The 17,736-nt window shown below is 40.0% G+C and overlaps 1 protein-coding gene across 3 annotated transcripts in view; it reads right to left on the bottom strand.

Annotated features, from left to right (window-relative positions):
• Nucleotides 1-9,216: 9,216 nt before the first annotated feature.
• Nucleotides 9,217-17,736, bottom strand: part of LRRC28 (leucine rich repeat containing 28) — a 68,879-nt gene continuing 60,359 nt past the window's right edge. For all 3 annotated transcript variants that reach the window (XM_054561946.1, XM_054561947.1, XM_054561945.1), the window contains one exon: nt 9,217-10,630. In XM_054561946.1, the coding sequence (XP_054417921.1) occupies nt 10,558-10,630 (73 nt within the window). In that variant the 3' untranslated portion in view covers nt 9,217-10,557. The remainder of the gene's footprint in view (nt 10,631-17,736) is intronic.

A 17,736-nucleotide genomic window follows, 5' to 3' on the forward strand; every position in this document is an offset into this window, starting at 1 on the left:
CCGACATTTCTTGCCTGGTAACGTTCACTGTGTCTTGCAAACGGACCATGACACTCTAAGGACAGTGTGTGTGTCCTTAGACACACCCGTGCGCGCGCACGTGTGCGCGCACACACACACATTTATATATATAATTTTTTTTTTCTGGAAGCAGAGTTTCAACAACCCAGAAAGCTTAATTAAGCTTTCTTGCTGCACTTTTTAATTGAGTTAGTAGCAGGCGAGTATTTTTAGAACTGAAGTGATTATTCTGTATAGCAGATACATGTCTGAAGACGCTCAAACTGCTACACAGGGCAAAACCTAGCTGAAGAATTGGTCTCGCAAGTCTAAAAAGTAAGGCCTGTTGTGTTTACCTACGGCATCACTGCCCTATTTATTTATTCTACTCATTCATTGTGTGCACCCTGAGCTCTGTCTTCCTAAGCACAAGGTGGGGCGGGGCTGGGAGGACAACATTTAATAATGCTGTACACACTTGGCGGGCCCTGGATGCTGTTTTCGGTTCCCTCTGGTTTTGCTGTTCTGGCTGAGTTCCCTTCCTAGATTTCTGTCTCACTTGCATTTTTTTTTCTCTTATTGAGAGGAGCCAGGATATCACTTAGAGGTCAATGGTTTGTACATTACTTCAAATAGGAAAAATAACATTAAAAAGTGTGGTTCTGAGGCAGCTGCAGGTTAAAGAAGACAGCAGCCATTTAACTACATCTATGTGGTGTCTCGGCATCTTAGGGTGACGAAGTACCAGATGGCATGTTTTTAAACGAAGGCTCAAGCTAGATTGGCTCTTTAAGGCTCCAGTGAAAAACATGAACTAAAGGAAACTTTCCGATGTTTCTGGACAGTTCTTTGTATGCAAGGAGAACAAAGGTGATTTTTAATATTGGTAATGTGGAACATGTAGTTTGAAAACTGAGGCACCTACGGCTCCTGGGTAAGATCACTGAAGTATTTATACACAAATAATGGGAATCATTTCATAAAACCAGAGTTAATCATCTGAAGTAGAAATTACCCACGTTTGCACAAATTATTTACACGTTTGGCAAAGCGGCTGAGAAGGAACCTGGGAGAAACCCGAGGGTGAGGTGGGGCGGGGCGTGATGGATTCTATTTAAGGAATCTTCCCCAAGTTCGCCAACTCTGATACAGCGGTGAGATCCACGCAAAGATACAGGAGTGGGCAGGACTGCTCCGAAGGCAGGTGGCGTGTGGAGACAGCTCCTGGAGGTGGCCACAGGCGCAGGCACAAATCAAGTCATTTCTTGCTTTCTTTTTGATATTTGTGGTATATCAGATGATTCTGCCCTTTTATCTCACGTTTCCATGTTTACCTTTCGAGTGAGTTTTTAGTATTTCCCCATTGCTCTTCCTCTGCCAAACACTACAAGTCAGGGGGCCTCTCTTCAGGGGCTCAGGAGCCATTTCTTCTGAAATTGTGTATTATCTCATTCGCTTCGCCTTCACCCTCAAATGCTCGGGTTAGCCATCTACAGGGGAAACAGAGATGTACTCCCTTTCGGTCTAGGCTACCTAAATAGTGAACAAGAACCACAGCCACCTGCTCCAGGGCTCCCGCCTCCTAGCCTAGAAGCAATCTCGGCGGCCTGCCTGGAGGTGAGTGCTTGGTACCAGCAAAATCGAGACCTTGGGAGTCCTAGCAGGGCTGTGGTCTGCTAGAGGCAGAGGAGAACACTAGGGGTGCTAAAGTCATCCATGGCTTTCCTTACATTTGGGGGTATTGTTCGTCATCCATTCCCTCTCTCTTTCCTTCCGACTCTAATCCCTGCGCTCTGCAGTTTGCTGGCCACTTGGACGTGAGCCACGAGAACTCCCCCACAGGGCGCGGTTTGCTCTGGCGCTGCTGACTCAGGCCCCCGGAGCTGCTCCCTCCTCTGCCCTCGCCTTTTTCCCCTGGGCACTACGGCCGCTCTTTCTATATGCTGCTGGGGGTAAAGCCCCGTATTATTTTTGCAGTGACCCCAGATCATTATGCTAACGGTAAATATTTTGGCTGTGAATCTGATGGAAATCAATGCTGTGAATTTACTATTAAGCAGCAGCTTAATTGATCAGATCCTAGCTCCTTTGTTTCCTGTTGATTTAAAAACATATGCCAAATGGAAATGTTTTGGGGAAACGTCTTCACTGAAAACTGGCATTCCTGACAGTTATACAAATAAAAGTACATTTTGAATGAAATCCTGCCTCGGAGCCCTAGTCACCATGAATTTGACAGTAAATAAAAGATGAAGTTTTCCAAGATTGCTCCAGTTGAAAAGAGCTAAATTAATAATATGTTTTTGAAACTAGTAGCAATATAATACTTGCTAATAAAAGGTTTAATCTCCCATCTGCCTTCCCAAATAAATTGGTATTACACAGATGAAGACACTAAAATTGATCATTTTAAATACAATAGAAACAAAAAATCTTTTTGTTTAAAAATATATTAAACATATAGAGTACATTACACAGTGTTGGTAGAAATTTAATACTTTGGGGTCAGTGATTATGCATATCTGCATTTAAGGCTAAGAGCTTTCATAATATATTAGGTGAAGAACGCAGATTACGAAATAATATGTATACTAAGATGCCATTTAAATAAATTGACATGTGAATTTGAGGATTCACAGAAAAGAGCGAAAAAATGGACAGATACTCACCAAAAGGTGGAGGGATTCGTGGGGTGATAAGCTTTTTCTTGATGTTTTTCTCTAGCCTGCAGTAGCCCTTTTGCAATCAGAAAAAGGCTATTTCATATGGATTATAAACTATAAAAAAATTACGTGGAGAATTCTTGCAGGAAGACGGGGATGAAGGTATATTCCTACAGTAAATTAAAAAGAGCAGGTTTTCCCTTTGAGGTGCTTTCATGCACGATTGAATTATACGATCAATATACAGGAATCATTAGTAATAGCTCCAAACACAATTCACCTGGATTATTCCAAACAGGAAGATTATACTAGTAATATTACAACAAAATTTCATATTTTTCTCTTAAAATTTTTACTATCCCAAAGAACTAAAAATAAAGAACATATACCTGAACAGGGCAAGATATAACTACTGTTTCTTAAATACAATTTTAAAATCCTCTACTTAATACATTAAATCCTATATTTTTATTTAAGATCTAACCATAGTTTAGGTCTACTGAATTCGGTTGCATGGCTACAAGGAGGGTATAATTATTGAGCCAATATATCTAAGTTATTTTATCAGTTCCTGAAAATTATGAAAAGCCTTGAATTAAGGTAGTTTTGGAACATCTGATCAAATAAACACAAATATTTAATAATTATGAAAAGATAGGACCTTTAATCAAGAATACCTCCCTGTACATTTTTGTTCTAGGTAAAGAATGGTACCAAACTGCGTTGCACACTAGGGAAAAAGCCCATATGACTTCCTCGTACCTTACGGAATTTTCCACTTGATTACATTTTCAAACCCACTAATTTCAGGGTGTTTTACTTTCCGTGGGCTTCAGTCCTTGAGCGGACTTCACTGAATGGGTTACGTGAGTTGGAAGGCTCAGGACTGGGACCCTCCAATTCCTGCGCCACGGCCTGACGCTGATGTTGACCAGTGAGAACAAACGCTGAGGCCAGATCAGCTGCGAGCACGGAATTGCCACCTGTTTCAGAGCCGCAGTGACATCCACTGCTTCTGGACAGATCGTCGGTCTACCCCCAAACAGTTTATTAATAGATGTGTGAAGGGGCACCACTGGCTCAGATTTTAAAGCTGAAATGTCATTCACATACCATCAAATTCACCCCTTGAAGGGTGCAAGTCAGCGGTTGGTAGTACAGTCACCAGGGGGCGCAACCATCGCCGCCCTCTAAGTCCAGGTCACGTTTATCCCCCACCAAGAAACCCCATCCTCATTAGCAGGGGCTCCCGTTTGCTCCCCACCTCCCACCCCCGACCTTGTCAACCATCAATCTACTTTCTGTTCCAATGGATTTGCTTATTCTGGACATTTCATGTAAATGGAATCGTACAATATGAGGTCTTTTGTGCCCAGCTTCTGTAGTAATGTTTTCAAGGGTCATCCATGTTGTAGCACGTGAGCACTTCTTTCCTTTTCTGGCTGGTAATATTCCATCATGGTTACACCACGTTGCATTCATCCATTCATCCTTTGATAGGCATTTGAGTTGTTTCTACTTTTTGCTTATGATGAATATGAACTTTTTGTTTGTTTTTCTTTTTCGCATGGATGTGTTTTCAACTCCCTTACATCCCTAGAAGTAGAATGGCTGGGTCATATGGCAACACGAGGTTTAACCTTTTGAGAAAATGCCCATCCGTTTTTCCAGAACAGCTGAGGCAGCATTACCTAGTTCATACATCCTACCAGGAACTGGGTTCCAATTTCTCCATGTCCTTGTCAACACTGGCTATTGTCCACCTTTCTGTTTCTAGTGGGTGTGAAGTGGTATCTCATTGACATTTTGATTTGTGCTTCCCTGATGACAAATGATCTTGAGCACCTTTATGTGGGTATGTAAATTAGGTTTTCATCAAATTTTAAAGTCTTTCACCATTATTTTAAAAAATATTCTTTCCTCCTCTGCCTCTTCCCCTCTTATGGGACTCCCATTATGCATATGTTGGTATACTTGATGGTGTACCACAGGTCTAAGGCGCTCTTCATTTTTCTTCATTCTTGTTTCTTTCTGTCCCTCAAATTAAATGTCAATTGACCCACATTCAAACCTGTTGATTCTTTCCTCTGCCAGCCCAAATCTAATGCTGAGCACCTCAGGAGTTTTTATTTCAGTTAGTGTATTTCACCTCTGGAATTTATGTATTTTAAAATGATTTCTATCTTTTAATTAATATTTTCCGCTTGGTGAAACGTCATTTTCAAATTTTAGTGCACTGAACATATTTAAAATAGCTCATTTAATGTCACTGTCAAAAATGTCTGGATTTCCTCAGGTACGGTTTATTGATTGCTTTTTCCCCTGTGTATGGGACATATTTTCTTGTTTCTTTGAATGTCTATATTTTTTTAGGAAAACTGGATATTTTAAATAATCGTGGGGTAACTCTGGAAATTAGATTCACTTACCCTCTTGCCAAGGGTCTGATGTAGTTGCTGGTTTTTGTTTGTTTAATGACTCATCTGAACTAATTCTGTAAAGTCTCTTTTCTTTGTAATGTATAGACACTGATGTCTTGCTCAGGTAGTTTTGTGGCGAGTTAATAGTTGGACAGGGATTTCCTTAAACACCCGAAACCAATAACTCTCCCAGTCTTCGCTGAGACCTTCGCGTGCATGTTGGAACACCCTTCAACACTCAGCCAGGAAGCTGACTGCTCTGCCTCATCCTTGTGCAAATCCTCAGGGTCAATGGGAGGTAAAAGCTTATTGCTCTCAGGTCTTTCCTGATGGGCATACAACCCTTGGCTTGTGAAAAGCCCCACGCATATGCACGCATATCTAAATTCCCAGGGAAGTGAGAGCTTTACAAAGTCTCTGCACATATCTCCTTCCTCAGCTTTTCCTTTTATGCTTTTGGTTAGCCAACTGTGTGCTCTTATGGTTATTCACTGCTTTGACAGCCACAAGGGCCTCTGATTTTTTTTTCCCCAACCAACGTCCCTGTGAAAAAGGCTTTTCACATTTGGCAAGCTCTGATCAGGCAAAATAAAGACAGCCTTGCAAGTGAGGTCTTCCAGGACACCACCAGACAAGTCAAATAATGAGAATTCTCTGGGAATAAGAGTTTGAAAGAGCTCCAACCCCACTCACCCCTCCAGTGGCTCCTACGCTGCCGCTTCTACCTCGATTGTGGGCTGTTGTTTTCAAGGATACGATAGAGCTAGAAGGAAGGAGGGATGGAAAGAGGGCAAGTTAAAATGCCACAAATGTTACTGCTCTGAGGTTCAGCTATTTCTCAAGTAAATATTCCTTGGATTGCTCCAAGTCTTTGGTTAATTTCCAGAGTTCTGAAAAAAGTTGATTCTGACATTTTTTTTTTGCCAATTTTCTTGTTGCTTTTGTGAAGGGGAGAATTTTCAGAAGTCCTTACTCTACCATTTTTGCTAGTATCAAGTACTCAATACCATTTTGTTTTATTTTTTAACAAAATGAATACTGTTAAAATAATAAAGCTACCACCATCGACATTTCTAAGCATTCCCATGGTTCAGGCTCAACTGTTTTATCAACAGCAGTAGCTGTAAGAACCACCAAACTGGACGCAGTATGAGTTTTAGAAAATGTCCACACTCAACCAATAAATGTTGCCATCGTTTTCCAGTATGTGGATTCAGAGTTTTACAAAATCCTTTCATTATACAGAAGGAGGAGGAGGAGAAGGAAGAGAGAGAGGGAAGAGAAGAGAAAAGAAAGAGAGAAAGAAAGAAAGAAAGAAAGAAAGAAAGAAAGAAAGAAAGAAAGAAAGAAAGAAAGAAAGAAAGAAAGAAAGAAAGAAAGAAAGAAAGAAAGAAAGGAAGAAAGAGAGAAAGGGAAAGAAAGAAAAACACAGAAAGAGAGAAAGGAAGGGGGAGGGAGGGAGGGAAGGAAAGAAAGGAAAGAAGAAAGAAAATCTTGATTATAGTTTCCAAATTGCTATAAAAAAAAAACAACACAGCCTGATACTCATCGACACAGTTAACAAAGATAATCCACACCCTCCTCTAAGGTGAGTGGATAAACAAACCCGGCCAACTTGCAAGTGTCTTAATTACACATGGAAGTGACCTCCAAATGCTTCACCTTGTCCCCAGCTCCCATGCTGGGCCGCCCACTCTTCTCTGACTCTGAAGGACAAGGGTCTGCTGAGGCAAGCTCCAAAGAGAACATTCCAGGCTGCACAGCAAACTCCTTTCCTGACAGAGAATGACAGTCACTGAGCTGCCATCGATCCCTTTCCTGGAGACACTTACATCCTTTCAGGTCTACTGGCTGATGACACCGGGAATGACTTCCTGGGAAGGCCCAGTGAGACCTGAATAATTTTTAGAGAGTTATAGAGCTCTTTCAACAATTGAGACTTTATACAAATCCCCTCTGTTTAAGAGAAGGCAAGATATTCACCAAATTCCTGGAGAAATGTAGGGGAGCTTTGTTAGGGGTAAGCAAGAGTTGGTAGAAACCACAAAAATAATAAAAGTACAAGAAAATGCCCAGAGTTATGTAAGAACACATTTTAAAATAATGTTCTAAAGAAAGTATGTTTATAAGCCTGTGACATGAACTTACATTTTAATATTTAATTACATCGGGTTGCATTAATGTTTGGCCCAATTAGTAATGCATGTTCATAAATTAGCTGAATAAAAATGTTTTGATTTCTGAAGCAATGTATTGTGTTTCATCTTCTTACAGTAAACATAAAAACATCTGCTATTTTAATTTGGGGAACAGAAACCTCATTTTACTATTAATTTTCAACACTAGCTTTGCACGTCCCCAGCGGTTCCAAACCAGGTACACATTTCCGGGAAACCTATATTCAAAGCCTCAGAAGCCAACTGGTACGGAAGCCTTTCTCCTTGGATGGTAACCATGTTAATTCATAATGCGAGATGTGGAAGGAAAGCGAGAGTGTGAAGGTCTGTGGTGAGAGCGAGTCAGTTGACCAGAAGGGCTGACAGCATACCTGCCTTTTCAGGAGAGGAAGGCGGGGTGACCCTGCAGTTTGTCACTTTCCTTTGTTCAGCAGACTGCGTCCTCCCTCAGCCAGACTGCGGCAAAGAGCAACACACAGCTTTTTTGTGTGTATTGATCATTTAAATAATTTTTAAGTGTGCTCAAAATATATATTTTATTCACTGAAGATGCAACATTTCATCTACACAATGTTATGTCATCTGGGAGTTGGGTATGATAACAATTAGGCATTTTGAATAACATCGACAGGGCACTCTGCTTAAAATAGATCGTCTTGTACACTATGGCGTAAGAAAGCCCACGCCTAACAGGCTATTCTGCATATTAAAATTTACCAGCAACCACATATCAGATTATTAATGTAAACTTACCTGAAGAGACTATATTTTCCAAGTAATTCACTTTTTTTTGCATTACTCTAACTGCATGAAATATTTCTCTATGTAGCATAACTGTTAATCAAAAAAAAAAAAAAGACAATATAACTTTAGAATTTTCTGCAAAGTTCTGCACGTAATTCAAATACATAACATGTAGGCAGATTTTCTCCAATCTCTAATACTCCTATATAATATCAAAAGGTTAAGAATGACGTCAGTGAATCCAGTACAAAATTTTTATAATGAACAGCACCAGGGAAGCCAACTACAAATTGCGTCTCTCATCAGTTAAGCTGGGTGCTGCACCAATGGGTAAGGTTCAGGCTGCCCCAAGGTTGCCCGCTGCTGGTGTTCAATGCACATTGTTTACAATAGGTGGGACACTGGGATTGTGTCTTTGTGAAATTTCAAACAAGCAGCCCTGGCTGGTGTGGCTCAGCTGGTTGGAGCATCATCCTGTACACCAAAAGGTAGAGGGTTTGATTCCCAGGCAGGGAGCATACCTAGGTTGCAGGATTGATCCCCAGCTGGGGCACATACAGAAGGCAACCAATTTCTCTGTCTCTCTCAAAGCAATGAAAACACATCCCCAGGCGAGGATTAAAATATTTTGTCATATCCTTACAACAATGAGAATCCTGAATATCAAGTTAGCACATTTCACTCGAAGACATGATTGTAGAGAGTGAAACAGAAAGATGCTACAATATATTTACTGTCACTTAAATGACAGGCAGCAGCCACTTAGGCCTGAGTCCCATTTGGGAAGGTTCCTGCCACATTTTTCACCTGCCAACTTAGAGACATGTAGAGGTTATGCTAAAACTTCAATTATTCTAAAGGATGAAAGGACTGTTATATTCTCATGTAGACCTGCCGTTTCTATTGTGCTACAAGCCTTTGAAGTCTCAATAGACCAAATTATGAAAGGGACGAGAGGAAGTGGGAACAGTGGAAATACAGCCGGAACACACGTAACGCTCTGCCTTCCCCATTCTAGGGGACAGCCTGCTTTCCGGGCAGGAGGCAGTGTGACTCTGGAAAGATCACACATTTGTCAGTAACCATGAGGGATTTTTAGTGCAGAGCCTAGCATTACAGAGGTAGGCCAGCCAACAAAATTCCATCAACCAAATTTTAGACAAGTCTGACATTATTTTGAGAATCGTTTTCCTACCCGATACACCTTCTTGGGTCCCCCTTCCCGTCCTGCCTTAGAGGCAACGCTGTCTGATAAAAACAGGTAAAAACGTAAAAGAGCCACTTTGCAGCCATGTAAAGAACATGTGGCAGCACAGCAACGTTAAAATGCCATTCTGTCAAAGGAGGAGCAAAGAAGGGGCTCCTCCATTAAGAGCATTTCTTCTATCAGGGCACAATCGTGGATTTCCCATTTACGGCCTTTTTCCAAAAGTCCAAGACTCAGCGTGGACCTGCTTTTCCTGTGCCCTCTCAGTGGTATCTGGACAGCAGTGTGTTAAGTGCACAAGAAATCTAGGGGAGCAATGAAGGTAACCTAATGCATCAGGTATTTAAATAAATGTGCGCAAGCCGCACTCAGAGCCACCCTGCTCCAAACCAGCAGCAGAACCAGCTGAAGGCTGTTTTTCACGTCACAAAAATATTTCAGTCACTATAAATTTAATCATAAACCCAACGGACAAGAAACACCGTAAGTCACGTTTTGATGTATTTGCCTCCTCCTTTCTCCTTAGCCAGAAAATGTTTAGACCCAGAAAGAAAAGGATCAGATCTTTTAAAGCCTCAAAAATGCCTCCAACTCTTCTCATAGGAAAAAATCTTATCGGGAAATCAGACATTTCAAAAAATTATTTTTCAGTGACTAGTCTTTCAAAATAGGAGTGTATTTTATTTATAGCCTACATTTTTATTTTTAAAATCCCTCACAAAAGTCTCTTAATACGTTGCAAAACTTTTAAACATGGTTGTGATTTTGCAGAGGGTGCATGAGAGGGCCCTTCGGAACCGCCACTGGGGTCTAACTTCTATGCCAACTCGGGAACAACCCCCCACCCCTACTATCCAATACTGGTGAGGCCGTGGGGTTTGCTCCAATTTGTTACAAACATGGAGGACAACCTCCGGGTGAAATTTTCCTCTGGGGGAAGAAAGAGAAAATTAGAAGTGTCACCGAGTTATATGTGTTCAAATGTTCACTTGCCAACATTATCGAATTATAGTTCTTCAGGGAACTGAAATTTGCTTTGAATTAGATTTGGAGAGTCACATCAAACTAAGCAGTTTGCATATGAGACACTTGAATAAACAAGAAAAACACACAAGACAAAGGGTCCTTAGTTTGGGGGAGGGTATATTCCAACTTGGGGGAAGGGTGAAGGCATTCCAGCTCTGAAGCCCCGGCAGTTCTGCGGTCCCCTGCGTCTGACAGGACAGGATGGAAGGGTCTGCTGGGCCCGGCCGGACTCTCCCGTCCCTCTGCTGCCCAAACAGCGTGTGACATGCAGGCAACTGCAGTGTCAGGCTGGCAACACTCCTGAGGCTCTTGAGTGTTTATCAACTCAGTAGGTCAAAAGTCTGCAGACACTGGGCGGAGCAGCAGTAAGCCACAAAACTAACCGTTGTCCGCCTGGGAGAGGGGAAGAAGGGAGAGGAGAACGCTGTGAGTTCAAGATTAAAGCTTCAGGATTCTTTCCATCAGACAGTCTTTTTCTTTGTTAAAACAGAGGATTAGATATGGTCAACACAGCGCCTAGCCTGGAATCAGGTTAGGCCTGTGTGTGATCGTTTGGTTAGCAGTTTTCAGATGACATCACAGCCCTCGGTTAACTGCAAAAGAAAAACCAGCTTTCTTCATGTTACAGTCTGAATTCTCCTTAGTAGAACCAACAGTGCAATGGCAGAATTTCAAATACATTATAAAAATCATGCAATGGAAAACCTCATCAATTTAGCTAGAATGAGCGCGCGCACACGTGCGCGCGCACACACACACACACACACACACACACACACACACCACCCCCCCCCCCCCCCCGAGAACTTAAAAAAATATACTTTTAAGGACTTTATCCTATAAATGTATTCACAGAGATTGCTTGTAGAAGTAATTTCAGAATCTGAATAATAGAGTTTGAGAGTCCTCTTCCCAGCAAAAGCAGTACTAAAGGGAAATTTTTAGCACTGAACACACATAATAGAAAAAAAAATGCTCTAAAATCAATAACCTAAGTTTTCACCAAGAGGTTGGAGAATAAAGAGTAACTTATGTATAAAATAAGTAAAAATCATAGAGCATATTCTCTGTCCATTATGAAATCAAACTAGCAATCAGTAACAGAAGGACCACAGGAAAAGCTCCAAACGTGAAAATTAAACAACACAGTTCTCTGACCTTTTCTAACCCATTGGTCAAATGACCACTTCCCCATGGGTTACAGAGATGGTCTCAAAGCATAAAACCTTACATGAATGAATGGAAATAAAAATTTACAACAAATCAAAATAATTCTGACATCAAGTGGGAATTATTCTGGGTCTATAAGGCTGGTTCAATATTTGAAAATCAATGTTACCCACCATATCAATAGGTTAAGAAAAATTTGTATGGTATCAATGGACTCCAAGAAAGCATCTGACAAAATACAGTATCTATTCATGCTAAAAACTCTCAGCAAACTAGAAACAGAGGGGATCTTTTTCAATTTAATAAATAGAATTTGTAAAAAATAAAAACTTGCTTACATCATACTTTATTGTGAAATCTACTTTTATCACCTTAGTCAACGTAGGACTGGAAATTCTAACCACTGCAATAAAGCAAGAAAAAGAAATAAAAGCCATAGAGGTTGAAAAGGAAGAAATAAAACTATCCCTACTGTCAGATGGCATAACATAACTGCACAGAAAATGCCAAGGAATCTACAAAAATACTCCTCACCTCTTAAGCAAATTTAGCAAGGTTGCAAGCACATAAGATCAAAATTTTAAAATCTACCATGGTTCCATAAACTAACAAGGAACACATGGAAACTGAAATTTAAATCTAGTGTAAGGGAATTTATACTCACACAAAGGAAGTGAAATACTGGGGTATCAATTTAACATTTAAGGATCTGTGTGCTGAAAATGATTAAATGCTGATGAAAGAAAGAAAAGAATACCTGAATAGAGAGGGAGAGAGATGTTTTCAGGCATTGGAAGACTCAACATAGTAAATGTGTCGATTCTTTCCAAATTAATCTATAGATTTAATGCAATTCTTATCAAAATCCAGCACAAGAGTTTTTGGAGACAAAGATAAGCTTATTCTAAAAATTACATGGAAAAGCAGAGTCCCTAGAATAGTTAAGACACTTCTGAAAGAGAAGAATAACTACAGTAATGAGACAGTTTGGTATTGCCTGAGAGACAGACACAGATCAATGGAATGGAAGTGAGAACACTGAAGAACATCTTCAGGACGTTGGGTAAAGATTTCTTAGGACCCAAAAAGCACTATCTATAAAATTAAAATGGAAAATTTAGCTTCATCAAAATTAAAACCATCTGCTTTGCAAATTACACATGTAAGAAAATGAACAGGCAAGCATCACTTTTGAGATTTTCTTAACTCAGGAAATTATATAAATTTTAAATTATTAGACACTGTGTATTATCTTATTTTTTTAAAAAAATGTATTGGTTAGAAGTGGAATTCAGATAATTTGCTACACCAGGATGTACATATTTGTATCAATCATAACTGAAAGAAAACTGACACAAAATGATTTTAAATGGCAAGTGCTTTTTTGAGGATCAGCTAACTTAACTCTTCTGAAAGATAATTAGGTTAAGCAAACATCATTCATAGAAGTGATAAATTCCATACCACAAGGATGAACATTTTTAAAAATAAAAGTTCTAAGCAAAAAAAATCCAACTCTATAGAGATGTGGGATTTTTATTCGCTGATGCATAATGCCCACTGGATCATCATTAGCTCCTTACAATGCACACTGAAGGGGATACTGTGGGTAACCTGGAAGTGTCCTATTTGTGCCACAAAGAAATACCAAGTCTGTGTGCTGTTCACTTTTGGGAGACTCATCTAATAACATGATATTTGCCTGTTGCATTAATGATCTAAGTTGTTACAAATATAGCAACAAGTCTACTGCATTAAGAATAGATTTATGTTGGTCAGTTCCTTAAAAATGCCGGAACTATGGCACTAGCGACATGATAGTTTTAGGGGAGATACTTTGAGCTAAGCAATCAACTGCACAGTTAGGAGAGGGATGCTCATAAATTCTACAAAGAACATCAGACATGACATTTGTTGCTTTAGAATCTGAGCATATTTATAGGCAAGGCAGAAGAAAGAGCATTTCAGCTTACTTTTAAAATAGAGAAATACCACTATTCTAAAAAAAAAATAAATCACAATTTTGTTGGCAGATATTGGAGCCCACAAAAATCATAAGAAATGTGGTATTTTCTTTGCAAATGTGTTTCCTGATTAGAAACAAAAAGCATATCCTTGACTCATAGATAAATGCAAGCCAAAAGAAAAATAATATTAGACAGAGTTGATCAGATAAACACCCAAGCCTGTGTACATATTAATTTACAGTAGACTCATCTACTACCATATTGTATCTGTGTGTTACATTTATGTTAACTGTTTCTTATTGGAAGATTCTGTGTGCAGAGCCATATCCTTAAATATTACATATTTGCTTCTCTATTTGATAGGTCCTTGTCCTAGAAATGTAGGAATGAGATAATGTATGGTAAAAGAGGTATCAAGTGTTTTGGTCATAGCTTAATCCCAGATACATAATACAGAGTTAGCACAAAGCAGATGGTCAAGACATAATTATTGAATGATACAATGAGGAAGAAACAGTTAAGAACAATTTACTTAAATCTGTTGAAGAAGATTTTAAAATATTTTTAAAAACATTTAAATATATTACAAAGCTACAGTAAACAGAACAGCATGGTACTGGCATAAAGGCAGGTTACAGATCAATGGAACAGAATAGAGAGCCTAGAAATACTCGCCCCCCCGCCCCACCTCCACAAAGAGAGTTAACTGATCTTCCACAAGGAATCCAAGAATACACATGGAAAAAGAATAGTCTCTTTGACAAATGGTGCACGGAAAACTGGGTATCCACATGCAAAGAATGAAGCTGGTCCCTTATCCTACACAAAAAATCAGCTCAAAAGGGATGAAAGACTTAAATGTAAGACATGAAACTATAAAGCTCCTAGAAGAAAACATAGGAGAAAAAGTTCTTGACATTGGTCTTCGCAACGATTTCTTGGATATGACATCAAAAGCACAAGCAACAAAAGCAAAAATAGGTAAGTGGGACTTCCTCAAACTAGAAAGCTTCTCAACAGCCAAGGAAGCAATCATTAAGAGGAAAAGGCAGCTTATGGAATGGGAGGAGATGCCTGTCCCACCGTTAGACCCTGGAAGCAGGTGACTGGTTTTACAGGCTCACAGCTAGAAAGTTCTTTCCCATCAAGAATTACACCCGAGTTTTCCTCCTTATCTGATGTAGATATTTAAGATGAAATTTTGAACTTAGGAATTGCTGCTGGAATGAGTTAGGATTTTGGAGGTGTCAGAGTGGGGTGAATTTATTTTGCATGTGCGAAGGACATGAGATTTTGGAACCCTGTTACGGCTTGAATTGTATCCCCTCCTCCCCTGCACGTACCCAGTTCCTATGTTGAAGTCCCAAGTGCTGAATACCTCGGTGTGACTGCTATGGACTGAAATTGTGACCCACCTTCCCCAATTCATATGTTTAGGTCCTAACCTCCAACGTGACAGTATTTGAAGAGGAGGCCTTTGGGACATCGTCAGGTTTGGATGAGGTCCTAACTTCGGGGCCCTCCTGGGTCTTCACACCGGGGGGGGGGGGGGGGGGGTGCTCACCACAACCTGACCGTGTGTACCCTGATTCTGGGCTGCTTTCAGAACTTCGAGAAAACGCAGTCCGTTGTTGCAGCCACCCAATCCATAGTACGCTGTGAGGGTGCTGGAGACGAGCGATACAGCGGCGTTACTTGGAAACAGGATCATTACGGGCCTAATCACTTAAGTTGGGATGAGATCACTGGGGCGGCCCCGATGCAGTATCGCTGTGTCCCTATAACAAGGGGCAATCTCGACACAGGGACAGACATCCGTGGAGGGACAGTGACGCGGAGAGATGACAAGAGCAGACGGCCGTCCACCAGACAGACCGCGCCCTCACAGCCCTCAGAAGGAGCCCCTCCTGCCAGCGTTGTGACTTCAGACGTCCAGCTTCCAGCGCGGTGACACAAGAGTTGCTTAAGTCACCCAGTTTCATGATATTTGGTTGTGGTATTTCCAGCAAACTAACACAATACCCTTGAAAAGCCTTTGGTAGCCTGATTTCCTACTGGGAAATGCAGACCTTGTGAGAATCATACACCCACAGGGAGAGCAAGAGGCATGTTATCCTGATAAATAATCCTCGAAGTTAATGTTCTTCATTTTAGCAAATGAACAATACGATTTGGGACTGAAAATCTGCGATCCCTACAAGGGTCAAAAGTTATCCATATATACCAACCTTTCTTCTCTACTATAGATATTTGAAGGTTTGGGTATTTATTATTTATGTAAAAATACAGTAATTTCTTTTTATTTCACTCTGTATTAAATTTAGGTTGGAACTAACACTTGCATGGGACTTGGTATTTTATAAGAATATTCAATATGTTCTTTTAAAATAATACCAGATGTCCACATTAATTTAACCATTGGCTGATACAGTGTATTATTTTAAGATGAGCAACGCAAACTGAACTAAATACATTAGAAAACTTAAAAAATAAGATTACCAATGCCTTTCAGAGTTTATGACATTAAAAATGTTGATTTTACTTTCGGCAATCAGCTACTGAGATCTGAGTATTTGATTTTCAGTTACCAAAAAAGTCCTTTAAAGACTATGGTAGAAACTGAAGTCAATGGTTTTAATACAGTCTCCATGGCAACACGGGAAGGCGCAAAGTCTGGTGGACCAAGTGAAAGCCACAAACTCTCAGTTTCAGACCCTAGCACTCACTCACCACAGAAAGCCGTGTTTATACCTTGGCATGTTATCTCCACTATAAACACAGGCACTTCTGGCTTTGCTCAACAAAAGGGCATTGTCTAAGACCTAGGTACTTGATACATGCATTTTGTTAAACTGATACTATTATATTTATGTTCTGAAGCCATATAAGATTATGCACACTGAATTTCTAGAAATTAGAAATAAGTGTAAGTAAATGGAATATGCAAATACTAAATAAGTTCCCCAAATTTCATATGAAGAGAACACAACAATGACTTCATTTAAAGGACCTACTTTACCTTCAGAAATTAGTTACCATGATGTAAAGAAAGTTTATATTTTCAAATAAGTATTTAGACTTTTATCTTGTACTAAGAGTGGATACTGACCATACTGAACTGTTTTCATTTTCTTATTTTGGTAAGAAAATATCTTCTATCGGAAATTGTGCAATAAGAATGCATTAGGATTTTACTATAGTTTAATGAATTAGTTGACTTTCCTATGGTGATATCTTATTAATATAAAGATACTATTATTAATACTAATATTTGCTAAAAAAGACACACATTTTTTAAACTTGAGACTAGATTTTGGATGGTGAGTGCACAATGCAATATACAGGTGGTATATGACAGAACTGTAGACTTGAAGCTTCTAGAGTCTTATTAACCAATATCACCTCAATAAATTTACTTTAAAAAGTCTCTGAGCTACAAAAATACACAATAGTTAACATTTACTTAGTATTTATTACATACCAGGCACCATCCTGGGCTCTTTACATGAATCACCTCACTTAATCCTCACCATGACCTTATTACATAGATATTATTGCTACGCTCATTTCACTGATGAAAAGGTAAAGCTCAGGGAGGTGAAGCGATTTGCCCCAGGTCTCCCAGTGGAGGGGCCATTACCGGGGCCTGCGCACTTTACCTCTAAGCACCACTGCTTCTTGGAGATGTGTCTCTTTCATATTTTATTCATGTCCTAATACATTCAGACCCTGACTTGGTCCTTTGAACTCCAATTTAAATGGAATTCTACCACCTTTAGCAATCTGATCATCTAGGATCAGAAGGAACAAATTAGAGAGGTTTGGAGGAGGGCTTCCCAAGGCAGGCACAGGAAACCAGGACACATTAAAACTATAGAAAGTTGAAAGAGGAACTTTCTGAAAGTATATCGCCCTGGCTGGCATGGCTCAATGGATTGAGTGCCAGCCTGCAAACCAAAGGGTCACCGGTTCGATTCCCAGTCAGGACACACGCCTGGGTTGCAGGCCAGGTCCCCAGTTGGGGGTATGGGAGAGGCAACCATACACTGATGTTTCTCTCCCTCCCTTTCTCTCTCCCGTTCTCTCTCTCTAAAAATAAATAAATTTTAAAAATCTTAATAAAAAAAGAAAGTATAGCAGAATAGGATTATCAGGGTAAGAAAAAGAGAAATTCAGTTTGGGGTGGGAATGGGTAAAGAGATGGAAACAGTAATTCTCATCATTGTACACCTATTATATGTCAGGTGTTTGCCTTCCTCATCTGCTAAGTCTCAGGATGGCCCTGCCTAGCAGCCTGTTTTGTCCCCATTTGGAGGCTCAGAGGCTCAGAGAGGTTCGGCACCCTGCCCATGCTTGCTCCCA

The sequence above is a fragment of the Pteronotus mesoamericanus genome, unplaced genomic scaffold (genome assembly GCF_021234165.1).
Source record: "Pteronotus mesoamericanus isolate MK-2021 breed Mesoamerican mustached bat unplaced genomic scaffold, CSHL_Meso_final scaffold_582, whole genome shotgun sequence".
NCBI lineage: Eukaryota > Metazoa > Chordata > Mammalia > Chiroptera > Mormoopidae > Pteronotus > Pteronotus mesoamericanus.